This window comes from Misgurnus anguillicaudatus, chromosome 22 (genome assembly GCF_027580225.2).
Source record: "Misgurnus anguillicaudatus chromosome 22, ASM2758022v2, whole genome shotgun sequence".
Classification (NCBI taxonomy): domain Eukaryota; kingdom Metazoa; phylum Chordata; class Actinopteri; order Cypriniformes; family Cobitidae; genus Misgurnus; species Misgurnus anguillicaudatus.
Window position 1 is genome coordinate 7,713,968 of NC_073358.2, and position 19,434 is coordinate 7,733,401.

The 19,434-nt window shown below is 38.3% G+C and overlaps 1 protein-coding gene across 3 annotated transcripts in view; it reads left to right on the forward strand.

The window, feature by feature from the left end:
* The window catches only part of rgs3b (regulator of G protein signaling 3b), a 65,135-nt gene that overhangs the window by 8,636 nt on the left and 37,065 nt on the right, over nt 1-19,434 (forward strand). Inside the window, exons 1-8 of one of the 3 annotated variants that reach the window (XM_055200619.2) lie at nt 590-789; nt 1,641-1,691; nt 2,301-2,359; nt 3,127-3,221; nt 3,553-3,621; nt 5,430-5,490; nt 9,886-9,976; nt 13,114-13,181. In XM_055200619.2, the coding sequence (XP_055056594.2) occupies nt 708-789; nt 1,641-1,691; nt 2,301-2,359; nt 3,127-3,221; nt 3,553-3,621; nt 5,430-5,490; nt 9,886-9,976; nt 13,114-13,181 (576 nt within the window). In that variant the 5' untranslated portion in view covers nt 590-707. Of the gene's footprint in view, nt 1-589; nt 790-1,640; nt 1,692-2,300; nt 2,360-3,126; nt 3,222-3,552; nt 3,622-5,429; nt 5,491-9,885; nt 9,977-13,113; nt 13,182-18,607; nt 18,786-19,434 lie in introns of those variants that run through there. The other 2 variants (XM_055200618.2, XM_055200620.2) reach the window with 2 other exon arrangements.

Sequence of the window (19,434 nt, forward strand, 5' to 3'; positions counted from 1 at the left end):
GCTAATAATATAATAAGTTTTTATTTACTGTAGGTATGTTTGCCAGTGACAATTGTGAATATGGATTTAACTGCTAAGAATTAATGGCCATGGGTATTTAATGTCACATGTCAATGAATTACTTATAAAGATTAAAGTCCTTCAACTGACAAAGTATTTTTCTTAAAGGTGAAGCATAACATTTATGCATTGCTAATGTCACAAAAAAGAACAATAGATATTACACAAAACGAAAAAATGAGAATTATATAAATGCTTTTAAATGCTTTTAAACTTATTTTCATGTGTTCGCAACATGAAGGTCTTGGGTTTGATTCCCAGGGAACACACATTTTATATGTAGTTTTTTGTTGTTTTGATTATTTTCAATTGCAAACATTATAAGATAAACCCAGCAACTTATCTCAGTACAGCACAAGTGTCAAGTGACAGGTTTTGTTTATTGCTTGCACAGCAGATGGAGTCACGCTGCCTCCCTTCACACGCCCCCTTTCACTCCATTTATCTCCTCTCCCTGACCAATCACAGCTCCTCATGTCTTATCAGCTATTCAAAATGAAAGGGCGGTTGAAATGTATGCCTGTTTTCTCTTGTTGTCCTCTATTCTTCAGTGATAACATGTGCGCAGTGGCAGTTAGGCTTATAAATGAGGGATCAAATCTGAATTAATTCATGTGTTTTTACAAAGTTAGCTGTTTTACACTCGTATGGACTGTAAACGTGCACAGACAGAGACACAAAGCGATTTGAGCCAGTGGCAGAGATCGTCCTTTATTTTACAAACTCATGGTGAGTCTTACAGGCCCAGATCTTTACTCATCTGTTGTGCGTGCTGATGGCAGTGACATAGTTTTAGCTGTTTGATGTAAAATCGACTTCAATAGGGCAGAGAATGACCTGTCTAGCTTTGAGGACATGTTTGTGCGTCAATGCACATGTTAGTCAGTGGGTAAGACCAGCTGGTGTTTGGTTTTTGAGTACAATGATACTATACATTTTGGGAAAACATTAAAATAGTACAATCATAAAAAGTATGTTATGTTTGCTCTAAAATATTAATGCTAGATTTTACTAATTGTAAATGTCAACCTTGACATGAAAAAATAAATCAAATGTTTTAATAACACTAATATCTCAGATGTCAATATATGGTGACTTAAATACCAGTGTGAGGACTTTGTTTGAGTTTACAAAGATTTTTTAAAATTATTTTTTATAGGTTTTGTTTTCAGAATTGCCACAAACAGAGAAATGTCACATCCATAAAGCAGTTTCTTTCTCATTAATTCATTAAAGTGCCGTCCCTTCTCTTTTTGTTGGGTATTATTGCTTTTGGTTTGTGAATTTTAATTTAAAGTATGTTGTGTCCAAAAAAATTTTTTTGTCACAACCAATTACTCTTCACTCACATTTCCCTTATCTAAAATAAAAAACACGTATAGACTGATATTTTTCTAATGTCTGGACTCATAAAGAGTTTAGGAAAATGTCACATCCATAACGCTGGAATAGTTCAAATTCAGTTTCTAAAAAAATAAATTAATTAAATTGGAAAGCAATTCATGAAAATTCTTTCTTATTTATGCTGATTATTTTTTATTTGTGTATAAAATCAATGCTTTTTGCACCCCTGAACACAGGTCAGCTGAAACTGATAGTAACTCCTGGCAATGGACGGCTCTATGTACAGAGTAAGCACTATTTTTTCTAAATCTTTGAAGAGTTGTAACCTTTGCACTTTTGAAGTTTAATAGTTTGCTCTTTCTGATGCGTAGGTTGCACATTAATGATTTTATACAGAAAACCTTGCATTTATAATGTTCATGTAGCTCAGTTGGTAGTGTATTGCATTAGCAACACATAGGTCATGGGTTCAACCCCCCAGTGAATACATATTGACAAAATTATATAGCGTGAATGCATTGTACATCACTTCGAATACCAGTGTCTGCCAACTGCATAAATGTAAATATATTAGAGATGCACGGTATAAAAAATTGCAATTATTCAGACTGATATCTGCTGATACCAATGCTGATACAGATTAACTAAAATCTGAAGCTTACTTTTTTAAGTTATTAATTCATATAATGACCATTAATATTGTAATGTTAAATTAGTGATGTGTCTTTTTTCGATTGACAGGATAAATCAGCCATGACTATTGGCTGTTTTTAAACTATTGGTTGATTGTGTGAAATTTTGCTTTTATCAGCCGATACTGATAATTGGCCGATATATCAGTGCATCTCTAAAATACATTACTGTAAACATCACTAACTTTTTTCATGTTTTCACAGTTTTGGAGGCCAGGGCACTCATGGGGAGAGAGTACAGACCATGCGACTCATATGTGAAGGTGGGCACTCATACACATCTACAGTACAGTTGTTTTGAAGGATATTGTGTATATTGCATAATAACTTAAAGGTGCAGTGTGTAAATTTTTGCGGCATCTAGTGGTGAGGTTGTGAATTCCAACCAACGACTCAGTCCACTGCTCACCCCTCGCTTTTTAAAAAAAATAGAGAAGCTACTGTAGTCACCACTGGACAAACATGTCATCATCAGAGACAACTTAGTGAAAAAGTTTGTCCGTTAGGGGCTTCTGTAGAAACATGGCGGCCCAAAATGGCGACTTCCATATAAGGGGACCCTCGGTGTATGTAGATAAAAACGTCTCATTCTAAGGTAATAAACACATAACGGTTCATTATGAAAGGTCTTTATACACCCCTGATAATATAGTTTTATATATTATTTTCCATTTTTTGTCAAAAGATCCTTCTAAAAATTACACACTGCACCTTTAAACTAATTTCAACTCAGTACAGAGAGATGGCAGTAATTTTTCTGGTCAGAGTAGGTGTGATGTGATATTATTTTTGTCATTATTTGTCATATAATTCACTCTGGATGTCTGCCCTTTAAGTGAACCCATTTACATGTCAGCTCGGGCAGGTTTCAGGCCTGATAAAGCTTCAGTTGTTTTGGCAGCTGTCTTTTCAGATTCAGATTCGAGTGTTGAGTAATTTTCCCCTCAGTATGTGATGAATATGTCTACTGGCAATGTTAAACTGATGTACTTTATTGGTATTTATAACACATATCGATTGTATATTGTAGATAACTATTGATCCAGATGTCGATCACAGTAAGCGATGGAAGACCAGGACCGTTATAGACTGCAAGGCTCCGGTTTTCAACGAGACCTTTGTGTTGTGAGTGATATTTGTCTATTTCATTGTTTACAAAGTACGATATCTCATCCAGAGAGTGTTTTAAAAGAGAAAGCAGACAATTTCATGTTTTTGTATAGTTATGTTAATCATTTTATGCTCTTTCACTTTTTTTAATGACAAGCTCTTTATCTTCATCAGTCTTTTTGCCTTCAAACCTTGACAGAGAGTTCAGGTCTCAGCCCGCTGGCTGTCTTTTGTTGCTGACTCTCTTATAGGACTTTTGAGGTCTTTTGGAGTAGAAGGACATTGTGTTTTGGAAGAAGCTGGGCATTGATGGATGAGCTTTTGAAGTGTTGATTTTGTGTTATAGAGATCTGGATGAAGATGATGAAAAGAAGAGGCTGGTGGTAACAGCGTGGCATCGCAGTCGGACTTCCAGGTAGAATTTTTATGACTTATTGATTTTTCTTTCAAATATTAGTGCAGTTATAATATGTACCGTAAGTACAAATAAGGAGCTCAAATGCAAAAGCTGCTAAATGCCACCACAGTCAAAAATAAGATAATAATATTAGGGTTCCCACGGGTCCTTGAAATCCTTGAAAGTTTGTGAATCTAGGGAAAAAATTCAAGGCCCTGGGAAGTTTTTGAAAATATACATACATAGATCCAAGTCATTGAAAGTTAGCACCGCTTTTTACCCAGGGTTATGAAACACTGCTCTGGAGCAGGGTTGGCACCGCATTTGTGGTGTTAACCCCGCATTGTGGTGCCAAACGCATGCAGTGTGAAACGAAGCAGGGTTAGAATGTTATGACCCTAATTAAACACAGCTGAAGTAGCTAATCAAGGCTTGATAATTACAGACAGGTGTGTTGAAACTGGGTTGGAGACTCATGACCCAGGGTTTAGGAATGCACAGTGTGAAACGTCAAATTATGAATGCCCTTCTTTGTCATTAAGCCTCACCATTGGTTGAATTTAAAATACACATTCAGACGCACTTACCCCTGGAGGCGTCCCTAAAGTGTCACTGCAGTGACGCAGCACGAGTTCCCTCGAAAGGGAACTGTAAGAATGTATCTTAAAGGCGGAGTGCACAATGTTTGAAAGCCAATGTTGATATTTGAAATCACCTAAATAAACACGCCCCTACCCCAATAGAATCTGGACCTTCTTTTGATAGACCCACCCCACACATACGCAACCCAGGGAAGGATGACAGTTAGTAGACACGCCCCTTACTGCTGATTGGCTACATGTGTGTTTTGGTAATCGGCCCGACTCCCTTTTCCAAAGCGTTTTTCAAACATTGTGCACTCCGCCTTTAAAAGGGAACATCGATGTAACCTTGCTCTCACTTGAAATGTATCCCCACATTTATTCCTTGAATTTGAGGGTATTGGACCAGAAGTCCTTGAAAGGTCCTTGAATTTAACTAATTAACTAAGTAAACTAAGGTGTGGGAACCCTGTAATATTGACCTAATGCTCTTGGCGTGTATTATATATTCATAAAAAATATTTACTTCAAATCCACTTAATCCAAAAATAGCGCTTTGTTGGCAGAATCCGCTAAATGCCAGTAAACATCTCAGAAAATGTCCAAGGAAAATTAATTGGATAAACGACGGCACGCAAAACTACCATGGATCACATTCAAACTTGGGTACCAAACTTTTACCTGAATACTGAATACACCCAATTGTGACAGTCACATGCATCACAGCGCCCCCTAATGTGTCGTTGGGGGAGATTACCTTCAGACTTTTATCATTTGTAATGTTTTTACTTGCGTCTATTTAATTTTGCGTTGTTTTGTCCAAAGAAGTGGATTTTATTTAGAAGTTTTTGCCAAAAAAGCTTACATGCACTTAGAGGGTTTTGCAGCGAAAGACAGACAAATATGTTAAATACGAATGGAATGACTAAAGCGAAATATTTTTAAATAAGGCATTTATACATTTCAACTAAACATAACTAAACATAAGAACCTGATTGAAAAAATGCCTTTTTTCATTTAAAAGAAAATCTGTCAGACGCACTTAGAGGGTTTTGCATCTGAACTCTTCAAATGTTGTTTTGTATTTAAAAGACATTCAGCAGTGGCACATAGTATAAAAATCAATATGTTATTGAGTGTCCTTGGTCAGTGCACATGATCTAGCTGATATTATTACATGGGGAATTTATCAGGGGTTCAGAAATTCCCAGCATGTTGTTTTCAAGTGTTTGACTCTGCCCACAGGCGCAGTGATTTCCTGGGCTGTATGAGTTTTGGTGTCCGCTCTCTCATCACCTCATCCAAGGTAAATATTGTACAGTTACTGATTTTTTTAAAAGTATGCACACTGAATGCATTGCCTCCAGTGTTTTGAAAATGTTATGGGTAAATATCAATGTACCTTTTTAAAAAAAGCATTAACATGATGCTTAATAGTTAACAGAAGTGTTTCATTTTTTATGCTTACAGTAATTCTCCTATAGATGGTTTCAGCAGTAACAACATAAACAAACGGCTTCCGTGGAACAAATATAACTTCTGGTAAATTCTGCATAGAATCAATAACAACAGAGTCCTTTTAAGAGTAGTTTATTTCTGATAACAAGCTAAATAAACATTACATAGGTTACGTTAGTTCAAATCATAGCTAAAGCGTATAAAAAAATACACTGAGCTAATGTTACTGTGTAAAATGTGTACTATATGTATAGAACGCACCTGTGTCCGATGAAACAGTCTATAGATCTGCTGCCAAACCTTTCTTCCTTTTCATGATCGCTTTCTCCTCCTCTCTAGGAAACTAAAACATTTGTTATTTTCGACAAGTTATTTGTTCCGTTCGGTTCAGTTTAGCCACTAGCCAGACCATTAAACAAACAGACTGGAAGTTAAGTTCTGTCCAGCGTGCATCTGATGAAACCGTGTTAAACAAAAAAATTGCAGCCCATTGGTGCTATGAAAACATGGCTTTGGCACCCGCCCAGACCCATTGATATTTGGCCCCTTACCCAACCCGTACTCGCACACGCATAAGTCACACACGCTAAAATCATTCCAATTAAAGTGCTTTTTTATTTCGTACCTCTCTCAGCATCACAACAGCGTCATGAATGGGGTAATGAAACAAGCTAAAGTGCGCTTTGTTTTGTGCCATTCAAGTAGCCTACCATCGGCACAAATGGAACGATAACTATACACAAAATGATATATTAATAAAAAAAGAACAAGAAAAAATGTGCTCCTAATGCTGCGTTTACACCAACTGCGTTTCAGGCGTCAAAATCGCGTCTACCGCGCCTAGTTTGCAGCTTGAACAGTTTGAATGAATTTGTTCGTCTAGAGCAGGGGTCTTCAACGTTTTTTGGGTCGGGGACCCCTTAGATGAGAGAGGCATGGAGCAGGGACCCCCTGATACTAAATGTGTAAAACTGATATATTTAAGTAATCAGTAAGCTACGAGAGGCTGTCTTTTCGTATTAGGCACAACGCAAAGTGGAGTAAAGTACAACTATTGACCAATCAGAATCAAGGACTGGAACTGTTTTATAAATAGAAACAAACCATATTGTCACACAGCCATACTATATTAAGACAGTACATTGGCACTATTATGCTGTTGTTGTACAAACATAATTTTTTTGTTAAAGTAGATTTAGTTTTTATATGAATATAATAATAATAATAATAATAATAACATGAATATGAATATGAATATAATAAAAATAATATAGTACTATTTTAAGGTATTTGCAGTGTAATAGATTTTAATTTTACTGTGAATTTACCTGAACCTGGGCTTTCAGTTTATAAAGATGACTGATCATGGTGAATGGCACAAAGACTCTCTATTCTGGTGGGGATCGAGGTTGTGCTACTTTCTAATTCAGAGGTTTGTTGTCTTTCTCCTGTATCGTCATTGTCACGAGTTTGAGTTACGCAGGTTTATTATCTGCATAGCTTCATATCAGACTCAGGAGAAAACATGCACTGAGTCCGCACGCATCTCGTTGGGGCAACTTTTTGAGAGGCGGATTTCAACCTGACTATGAATCTTGCACAAAGCACCATCACTGTGCACGTTTCATACATTTTAAATGCGAGCAATAGTTTTGTCAAAGTTTATAATGCAGACGCGGTCTGTTGTCATTTGCCTTTTGAGTTAGCGCTTTAAATCTGAACCGCGTGAAACAGCCGCCCAAGTTCAGAAATATAACTTAGATGAGACAATGTCGCACTGATCCTAAAATAACTTTCTGAAAGAAAGACACACATGCCTATAAGATTTACCTGCTTTATGATGACTTTTCTGTCGCTACTGCTGCTTCCTGAGTGTACATTTATAATCTTCAGATATTTTATTTTGGTCCGCTTGTTAAACTGAACGCGCGCCTTCGCGGCCACGCACGTGCACAACTTAAAGGGGACATGTAACGTTTTTTTGTACATATATTTTACGTTATTAGCAAAAAATAGCTCGTGGTCAAACATCATTTGGCGGACCCCCTGCAGTGGGGCCGCGGACCCCCGGTTGAAGACCCATGGTCTAGAGCGAAGTAGACGCGTGGAAAAAGCAAGCATTTGACGCGTGTCAGAGGCAAAATCCGCTTCTTGTAGGAGGGGCAAGTGCTATGTGGTTGTCTGTTTGCAAGATGACTGATGTTGATTGTGCATTTATCGAGAGAGTTACCGGTTTGTATTTGGTAACCCTACTATAGGGGGAAAATAAACGGCGATAAACGTCATGTGACTCAAAAATGAAATGTGTATTATAAATTACCAGGTTGCCCAATGTCCTCACTGACACTCTTCCAAGCGAGGTCCTTTTTATTCCTGTTTCTATAGACGGTTTCATCGGACACACGTGATACACATCTGGATCCAAACCTTACTTCCGGTTTCGTTTTTTTAATGGTCTGACTAGTTGCTAAACTGATCTCTTGAACAAATGCCTCGTCGAAAATAACAAATGTTTTGGTTTCCTAGGTAATCTATGTGTTGTTTTTTTTGCTTGTTATATAAATAAACGTTTACGTTTAAAGAACTTTGTTGTTATTTATTCTTAGCGGAGTTTACCGGAAGTTCATGCGGACCGCGACAGCCGCTTGTTTATGTTGTTACTGCTGAAACGGTCTATAGAAATAAGAACTTGTGTCGTATAGCTCCGGGTGACTGCTTACGGACAATATCAAGCGTTCCTATAGGTTGAATGAGTTACTATGGGTGGGGCTGCCGCCACAGTAGCAACCAGGTTCCTGATTGGTTAACGCGGCGCAGAATTCCGCCAAAGTAAAAATTTTTCAACTCGGGCGTCAGCTGCAAATTCGCATCAAACGCAAAATGCACAAAAAGCACCAATCGCGCGTGCCGTGTGTACAGCGCCAGGCGCTCAATTTGCGCCATTCGCGTGAACTACACGCGCGAATGAGGCGGAATTGCGTCTTCCGCGCCAAACGCCTCATTGTCTGACCTCCAGATGCGCGTCAACGCGTCTTCACATTGACTTAACATTGAAATCACTCGCGCTTCACGCCTCTACCGTGGCTGGTGTAAACGCAGCATAAGTCTCGTCTTGAAATGCTTTCTAAGTGAAGACATTCCCAGCTTCTGGCTATCAACTGCAAAACTTTATGCAACTCCTGCAACGCTCACTTCAACTATGCTACGAGAAGAATCAACAAAGGTCGCAGTGGTGGTAATGTGATGGGTCAAATGTCATAAGTTGCGCGTGCAATGGTACTTTAGACATACAAATATTGCACATATTTCATTCGCGCTACTACACGCCCGCACAAAGTTAATTATCCGCCCACATCCCCGCCCGTGAATTTTAGGAATGTCACAATCCACCCGTTTTTAGACTATTTTATGTGACCCGTTGCATGACTCTGATCCCCGACTAGCCTAAAATCCCAATCTTTGCTCATCCAATGACGTGAGATGTGGGCGGGGCAATGTGTTTGTCTGACTTGTTTTTACAGACGGGTGTATTCGGTACAACTGTGCAAAACAGTCAGTATTTATCAACATAATGTTGCTATAACATAAATACTGTGAGGTAAAATGTGAGATTGTACTTTGAAAGCAGGTGCAGTTTATAGCACCAATTCAACCTAAAGGGGCTCTTAATTGTAGGACCACTTACTGTAGTTTAACCAGCCGTATTCAGTACTCATTACTTTCTTCAGAAATAGTCTTTTTATTTCCATCTCTTTTATTGAATCTCCTCCACACCATCTCTAAAACACATTGGGGGAAGTAACAGCGCTACTGTTCAACGAGGCTTAAAATGACCCACAATTACCAGGAGCAGCGCACACTGGCATACAGGTTTCATTCTGCGTGCTCGCCTGCATGGACACCAGTGAAATTTTCCATATGAGGTCCTTGTTCTTTTGCGTTTTGTCCTGTTGTCAAATCCAGGAGTGTTATCATGGATGACAAGTAAAGCTTTCCACTAAGAAAAATTAGATCAAGGTCGATGGATGTTTTATATAACATGCTGCCATCATGAAACAGACAACGTGGGCATCAGCTGCTAACTGGCAGAGGTTTCATACAAAACACACACATCAGTTTTGTGAGCCTCAAACACCCGCTGGGACTTTCTCTGTGGATTCCTAAACCTTGCAAAGAGCAGATTCTTCTCATGGTAGGCATTTTTACTTTGTCACGCTGTATTTTTCACATTATCTGCTGACAGGAGATCAGAGGTTGGTATTATCTCCTGGGAGAAGAGCTGGGACGGAGCAAACATCTGAAGGTGGCCTCACGTCGCATCAGACAGACAGCTGGTAAGACTGAGCGCTGATTCTCTCTCCCGTCGTACTCTTTTTCTCTCAGTTGGCTTATGGCCACAGACCGATGGCCTTTAGGGATAACAGTGAAGAGGAGGTGAAGTCAGACAAATGCTGCATGACAGTCTGTCCTCAGCAACAGCAAATCAGGTGATCATGGATACGCTAGGATCTTATTTGTTTTCCCAGCCAAAATACAATAATTTCGGAGAATTTTAGAATTTGGTCATAAAAAATGACACGGGAATATATGGGAACTGTGGTACACTGATGAGTCAGATGTTGTGAAAGCTAGTGTTTAGTGATCTAGTTTGTATAAGTGACCCAAAATAATCTACTTTAATTCCTTAAAGGAATAGTCTACTCATTTTCAATATTAAAATATGTTATTACCTTAACTAAGAACTGTTGATACATCCCTCTATCATCTGTGTGCGTGCACGTAAGCGCTGGAGCGCGCTGCAACACTTCGATAGCATTTAGCTTAGCCCCATTCATTCAATTGTACCATTTAGAGATAAAGTTAGAAGTGACCAAACACATCAACGTTTTTCCTATTTAAGTCGAGTAGTTATACGAGCAAGTTTGGTGGTACAAAATGAAACGTAGCGCTTTTCTAAGCGGATTTAAAAGAGGAACTATATTTTATGGCGTTATAGCATTTTTGGTAGTACTTCGACTCGCCTGAAAAGTCCGCTCCCCTTCTCAGTCTCATAATGGGAGAGGGAGGGTGTTACTGCGCCGAGTCGAAGTACTCCCAAAAGTGCTATTACGCCATAAAATATAGTTCCTCTTTTAAATCCGCTTAGAAAAGCGATACGTTTTATTTTGTACCACCAAACTTGCTTGTATAACTACTCGTCTACTCGTTGGTCACTTCTAACTTTATCTCTAAATGGTACAATTGAATGAATGGGGCTAAGCTAAATGCTATCGAAGCATCGCAGCGCACTCCAGCGCTTACGTGCACGCACACAGATGATAGAGGGATGTATCAACAGTTCTTAGTTAAGGTAATAACATATTTTAATATTGAAAATGAATAGACTATTCCTTTAAGTTTCCAACTTGGGATATTTGAAAAATTCCAGAGCTTTGCATCCCTGATTCCTGAACCCATGACCTATGCTAATGCAGTACTCTACGAATTGAGCTACATGAACATTGTAAAAAATCATTAATCAGGGTTCCCACTGGTCGTTGAAATTCTTGAAAGTTTGTGAATCTGGGAAAAAAATTCATACATAGATACAGGTCTTTGAAAGTGCTTGAATCTATTTTGTGCAAGAAGTTTTCTGGAAAAAAAATCATATTATTCCCTGTGTAGTGTAGGACAGTGTTTCCCAATCCTGGTCCTCAAGTACCCCCTTCCAGAAAGTTTTAGATGCCTCCTTATTTAAAACACCTGATTTAACTCACCAGCCTTCTTCCAAAATGGTTAACATGAATCCCTAACAAGATGATGAGTTAAATCAAATGTATGTATGTTTCTGGGAAAAAAATCCATATTATTCCCTGTGTAGTGTAGGATAACAAAATAAAAATTCTAGACTTTTTAACCACACGTGCTAAACTGTTCGCTTTAAATGCTTATATCTTCTGTATGCGAATTTCGATTCATACAAAAATGCTTTTTTGCATAGTTGTGTTTGACACATGAAAACGTCTCGGGTTACGTATGTAACTGTTGTTCCTTGAGAAGGGAACGAGATGCTGCGTCTCCCTTGCCATACTTCCTGCGTCCCTGTAATGCCGTCTTTTGCAATATTTCAGATAGGCAGCGATATACTTCCTGGCTCCTGCGTCACCCTGTCTTTGTTGTTAAGCCTCACCATTGGTTGAATTTGATATACACATTCAGACGCACTTACCCCTGGAGGCGTCCCCAAAGTGTCACTGCAGTGACGCAGCGCGAGTTCCCTCGAAAGGGAATTGTAACAGTGTATCTTAAAAGTTAACACGATGTAACCTTGCTCTCACTTAAAATGTGTCTCCACATTTAGTCCTTGAATTTGAGGGTATTGGACCTGGAAGGTCCTTGAAAGGTCCTTGAATTGAAGTTAACTAAGGTGTGGGAACCCTGATTAATGTGCAACCTACACATCAAAAAGAGCTTCATTTAGATACCTGATTCAATTAATTAATGAGCAAGTTGCGTAAATCCTACCATTTAAAATTTGTATGTATGTATTTTTTAAGGTATTTCCAAGACTATTTTGTATCCGACTAGGTGATTGTCCCCATGTCTATGACTCTAAATGTATTTGCTGTTTTTTTGCTGCTGTTAAATTAACAAGCATTGCCTTGTACTTATAAGCGGGACATAGAGGACCTGATGTTAAAATGTACAGCATCCCTGCGGAGAGCAGTAACAAAGAGCCGGGGGCCAGGGGCCGACACTCGCTGATGAGCTGTGGGAATAAGATGAGAATTAAAAGGCTAAAGGCTCATGGTGTGTCCGAGTCAGATTGAATCCACTTTAAAGATCTTCCTCCCCTCCCACTGCCAGTCCTTAAAGTGACCTCTATAAAGAAATGTGCAAATTTTAATATGCAGTCGCTTACTGTTTGTTGCGTGTTAGAGATCATCTTACTTTCATCTCGGAAAAGACGGATTTTGCTCCCGGGGGCGGAGACGGAAAGACACGTGTGCCGTCTAAGAAATTCAGCCGAGATTAAGTTTGATTAGAGAGAGAGAGAAATGAAAGCGAGGGGGCTTGAGTCATGGCACTGGGATGTTTAAGAGAGAGCCAGCTGTATTGTGTCTCTCTTGAATGCTGTTTTCTATGAAGGATGTTTAAAAAGACATTGTTTCCTAGGAGCGTAATCTCCATGGTTACAAAGTGGGGGAGCCTGTCGCCGGTTGTTAAGGGGGCAATGCTTTTAGGGGACTAGGGTGCGTGCTCTCTCTCTTTTGCTTTTCTAGGGCAGTAAGCCTCGGTCACAGGGATGCAGGCTTAGGTCATCTCATATGGTGTAGAGTCACTTTCACTTGAAGCCTGCAGACAGTTCTGACCGGATTCTGCTCGGCTAGAACGGTGTTCTGGTCGAGCGAATAACACCCGGGGGTTGAGATGTATTCAAAGAGCAATCTGTCTGCCTGGGACTCGTGGGACTCTCTTGTGTATCTTTCAGAAGCCGCTGCGTCCAACTATGAAGCTGGAGCCGAGAGCACACGTCCAGAGAACATGCAGTCATTTACGGTAAGTGCTTGTTTCTGTTGACTTAAAAAACATATTTGTAAATAAAAATAAATGTTTTCATATAGAAATGTTTATATGAAACTGTAACACTTTTCAATAAGGTTGCTAACATAAACTAACAATGTGCAATACTTCTACAGCATTTATTTGTCTTAGTTCATGCTTATTTCCTCATTTTTTTGTAAAATTTCCAAAAAGTTGTAACATTAGTTAGTGCACAATGAACTAACATGAACAATTGTATTGGCATTAAAAAAGAAGAATAAATGCTGAAAAACTATATTGCTCATTGTTAATTCATTTACTAATGTTAATAAATACAACCTTATTGTTATTAGTACTTACCAAGCAAAAGGTAAAAATGTATAGCAGTGTATTAGATTGACTTTGAAATACTGTAACACCAATGTAAATGGAGTAAATGAGAGACAAACAGAACATTTTTTGAAACTATTAAACATTTGTTATGCATTATATATATAAATATACCCTTTTAAAGTACTTAAAACATATTTACAAGACATTTGTGTGGACCTGACATCTCACAGTACAGTGTAACACAACATAACATCATGTTAAAAAGTGAATAATCATCCATCATCGTTTTCTTAACATCGGAGTGTCTTTTAAATAAGAACAACACATTTTTAAGAATTTACTGGCCATTTGAAAAGATTTATCAGCCAATGCTGATAATAAAAACATGAAAATAATGGCCGATATATCGGCCACTTCAATACACTGGTCTATCACTATTTAATACTTTTTTATTTTTTTGGATTACGGTAATTGGTATACTATAGACTTTTGGATTGCTGGAAATGTAAGATCAGTGTTGTTTAAATATTGTGAGGTTTGAAAAAAGAAATTGGAAAACATCTTAAAGAATGTCCCATAAGCATTATTTGATATTTTGTTGATGCAATTCTGTTTATAGAATCAGCAATTATCGAATATTTAAATTTATAATTGCAGTTACATTTAATATAGTTCATGGCAAAAGTTCTCCCCGCCAGCGTTTTTAAAAAAAGTTGCCAGCCAGCGGCAGCATTTTTCATGATTTACACAAAGGTTTAATGCCTTTTCTTTTTTAAATATATAAACAAACAATATATCAAATGAAAGAACAGACCCTCTGCTTTCAAAAAAAAAAAGTTTCACCCTACCTTCATTAGTTCTCTTTTTATCCCTTCTCAAAAATGGGTAGGTTTCTTCAAAAACACCCAATTTTGAGCAAAAAGCTGAGATAATTCCATTTTTGTGAAGGACTTTTGATAGAGATCAGATGCAGAGCGATCTTTAAAACATACACGGAGTTCTTTTTCTTTCACGTAGGCGCTACTTCCGGATTGTATAAGTTGCGGAAATGCACCACCTGGTGGATAATAGCGGTATTGCGGAAAGCCGGAAATTCTTCTCATTGGCAGGAAAGCATTTTCTCTTAATTGACGAGTTATCTCTATTGTGTGCCGCACCAAATGCAAATACTCTATTCATTACTCCGCCTTAAAAAACTTAAGACGACATTTATGCAACAAAAGGCAGCATTTACTGTATGTTGTACTGTATGTTGGGCAGGGGATGCGCATCTCCTTGCTTGGCATAAGCAGGAGAGTGACGGCGCGGTGATTTAACATACAGGTCCATGACGGGGAAAAGCGATTAAAAAACTCTTTTAAAATTTTATTTCTTAGTTAAATATCATTTGAGTTTATCACTGGACTCTTTTATTGGTTCTAAAAAGCTTTTTATAAAACGGCTCGTTCTGGTTCTTCATTCTGATTGGTTGAAACGCGTTCTAAGCTGTGATAAAATACCCCGGTAAACCCACGGTTCAGACCGCATCACAAGTATCACTGCGCCACTGTTGCTGCGTATTGATTTATGAAAATAAACACCACAGTTTTTAATCATTTTTTAATTTTTCTACGTTTGCACAAATATGGCGATATCCAGATAAATGTCAATAAATAAAACATTTCATCAATAAAGAGAAAACGTTCTCTGAAGTTTTTTTTGTCTTATTGATATTTCCGCTATTATCCACTAGAGGGCAATCTTACCCAACTTAAACACTGAGGCATTCACTCGACACAACAGCGTTGTGGTGGATTTAGCGTGTGTTTTGATCAGGCTCTGAATCTGATCTCTTACAAAGTTCCTCACAAAAATGGAATTATCTCCGCATTTAGCTGAAAATTTGAGAGGTGATAACTGATTAGACAACAAATGAAGGTAGGATGAAAGGTTTTTTGATGTTGTTGGAAAGCGGATGGACTGTTCTTTCATTTGATATCTTATGTTTATTTAAAGAAGATCATTTTTCTGTAAGGCATTCAACTAAAACTGGGTGGCAACTTAAAAAAAAACGCTGACGTGGAAAAAGTTAAGCATGCTTCCAAACATATTTGATCATCACTTCAACAGTTGCACGATATAAATGTTAATGTATAAATTAGATGAATGTTGATTTATAAAATAAACACCACAGTCTTTAATCATATTTTCATTGTATCTTTGCTGCGTCTCTGTTGTTTGTGAACTGCGCTCTGTTGCAGCCACACTTGATTCTGAGGAACTACTTTGTTTGGCGGAAGAGTAATATTTATACTAATATAATTACAACTTATTTGTGTTTTATTTTATAAAATCCCGCTAACATTATGAATATGAAGTAACCGTTTTATAAACGCAATAAACCCCTCGAAGCGTTGGGTTACCAGTGCATTTTATAACAGCTAAGGGGCGTTGTTAGTGCATATAAAATGCACTGGTAACCCACTGCTTCTTGGGGTTTATTGCTTTATTAACACACTGTCTTGCTCCAAAAAGCAATAAGCATGTCGTCTTTGTTTGTTTGCCACTTTGCCGGCTAACTTCCGGATTACGTGTTTATGTTTGGGAGGAGTTATGCGCTGACATATGTGGTTTCATCAACCAGATGTATTTACACTTTCAAGTTTCATCTGAAATGCGTCCCAGACCACTTCCTGAAGTGGTTTGAGGGTTCAGATTTAAATCCATCTCGAAAACGTTTCGGAGGGCATTTACACCTGTTTTTTTATGATCTGATAGCTATCCGATCAGATAAAACGCATAAAGTGATCAGGTGTAAAAAGCCCCTTACACATTTGTCAGTGCCCTTTCCCTAGGATGTGCAGTTCTATCAAACACAACCTGCATTAACTAAACAAAAGCTTTTCCTGTTTGCACAAAAGGTAATAATTTGCTGATTAATTCTAACAGTTTGACTAAATTAAAATGAAATTAAACAAAGCTGTTAATAAGTTCTGTATCTTCTAAATATTTAAGCATAAGTATTCATTTGTGAGGTTTCTCACTTTGTCATGCATGCAAGCCCACTGCTCGCGTATCCTGTGTTAATCAGACACGCCAATGTCTCGTCAATTTAATCATTTCGATTTTGCCGTAGAAACAAGTCAGAACTTTATACTTACGCCTACCCTTGACTAGACATAATAATTTGGTCTCAGACGTGCGCTAGGCCTAGATGGTGCAACAGGTGTAAATTCTACGTAGGACGTAAAGCACATTTTACGCCCAGACTAGGACTGTCTGGGTACACCCAGCAGGTGCAACAGTTATAAAATGCTGTGTAGAAAGTGTTATAAATTTGATAATTTTACAATCATTTATCAAAAGTGCATACACTGTAAAAAAAATCCGTAGAAATTGCAGCTGGGTTGCCGGTAATATACCGTAGATTTAAATTTATATTATTTACTGGCAACATTTAGTTCAAAGTTAAATGAACATTTAACATTTAAAAGTCTTTGTCTTTACAGAGTAAAACTAAAAAAACAGTATCAAGCAAAACATTCTGGGAAACAAAATCTGAAGCAAAAAACAGAAAAAGGTTGATGATGATTTCTGGTTCCCAGAATGCTTTGCATGAGGCTGTTATTATATAGTTTTATTCTGTAAAGATAAAGACTTGTTAATATTTAAAATTTATTTAAATTTGAACAAACTCTTGCAAGTAAATAACATAAATTTAAATCTACGGTAAATTACCGGCAACCGCTGCATTAACATTGTAATTTCTACGGATTTTTTTACAGTGTATGTGTGATTCATAGAGCGAACGTACATACAGAAAATGTGTGTAAGCCTTACTTTCAGATGTGAAATGTATAAATCAAAAATGTTAAAAAAATCGAACAGCTTCAGATCTCTGTCTCGTAAACGATGCATTTACATGTAAAGTGCGTATGTCTGCTAAGACCATGATGTAGCGCTAATCACTTTTCAACGTCAAAGACCGTTTTCGTGGATTTTTGCTTGCACTCACTCCAAAATCAAATCTGTGCTTTTGCATGCTTTATGAATGAGGCCCCATATCTGGTGAGATAAAGCAAGAATGTTAGTAAGAAAGGGTTAAACCAGGATTTTGAAACATGTTTTAAAAGAAGAGAACTTGTGTACAAAAATAGTAGATGATTTTCCACCACAGAGCCTTTAGAGATGCAAGCAGACTCACTCGCTTGGGAATACAAGTGCACGCTGATAAGAAAGATAGGAATATAGGGAGGTGTGGGGATGCACTTTTGGATATTGCATGACTGTACGCAGCCAACAGCTCTCGCCCCCAGACACAAACGCATCCCAGAAACCCTCCCATCCACTTTAGCGAGCAACTTTTCCCAGGACTGTTCTCCGCCCGCTCTGTTCTCCTCAGACAAAGCTGGGAAACGGGAAAGGCCAACAAAGTGGCTGTAATAGGAAGCTTGATCCTGCACTCTGTTTATGATTTATCCCTGCTAGATTCCCACCTCACTCTTTTTTTTTTATGTGAAGGCCGGTCAAATGCGCTGCTAATCATTCTTACCTTTCCTTCCTCTTTTCCCGAAAATCGGCCTTTCGGTTTTTTAGCTGACTTTTCAGGGATTCCTGAGCACTCATGACTGGTTGTAACGGGAACACTTGTATTGACGATATGATGTCAGAGCAGGCTGTTCAGTTATAGCAAAGTAACAAACTAGGCATACATTCAAGGTATATAAATATGTGTGTACCTTGAGAATCGAACCCATGACCTGAGTGTTGCTAGCACCATGCACTTCCTGTTGAGCTACTGTTTTTTGACACAGGTCTGCGATGTCAGACCTAGCACAGGTCTGTGTGTATTTTGGAATTCTGGATTTCTGGGAAAATTATATATCGTGCTTACAAATCTACTTTATAACATACTTAATGTCTCTGGATGGTAATGAATGTTTGTGTTTACGCGAAATCTGTGCGAGCTCCATCCCAATGCGCGCAGAGAGCGAGTTCAGCAGCTACTGTTGAGAGCTACTCAGGAAACACGTTGGCTTATCGAGAGCAGACATACTGCCTGGCCACTGACTGGGGGGTTGGAAGGTTGTTTCCTGTCATTCTTCTGCTCCGAGCTGTTCCCATGAGTGGGCATGCATAGCCGCACGAGAGAAACAGAGGAGGAAACTTCATCACCTGTGTGACTTTACTTTTATTCAAGACGCCAGGAGTCAAGAGTGTCTTACATGTAGGTGGACGTATACGCGGTGAGCTATGCATACGATACACGGACTGTGCAGGCTGTGCATCGAACGAAACCTGCCACAGGTTTGTGTCTTTTGCTTTTGGCTTGTTGGGAGTGAATTGCTTTGGGTGTAGTGTAAAAATTTTCTTGAATAGAAAGTGGGGAAAGTTCAGTCTCTGGGAGTACATTGAGGAATATGTTTAAGTGGTTTGTATTGCAGTGCGGTAGCTGAATGTTTAAAGGTCCAGGCTGCTTATAGGTTTGAACCTCACAATGGGTGATGGATGTGATGGGTGAATGACTAAATGTCAATATACAGATTTATTTTGCTTAACTAAAGCTACTTGGTTAACAAAGCTTGTGATATAAATAATCGAGATGAAGATGGAGGGGATGTATGTATATACAGTAGGATATATGTGTGTTGTGATTGACAGAACTAGATAAATAGGGTAACCAGATTGTCCCAAACAGGGACGCAGGAGGTGAATGATGTCAATGTTATTTTTTTATGTGGGAGGTCCTCCCTTGTCTGCAAAGATGATAAGTATAACAATAGTTTAGAAAAAGAATTGATTTACTGCAGTTGGCGTGAATCATATTTGTGTCACATCTTTTGTGTTTCTGTCCTCACGGGCACTTTTTGTTTATATTCAGTTTCCACAATTTCTGAAACGGGACCAAATACCAAGCACCAATAACATAATTAACAAATGTATTGCACAGAATTAA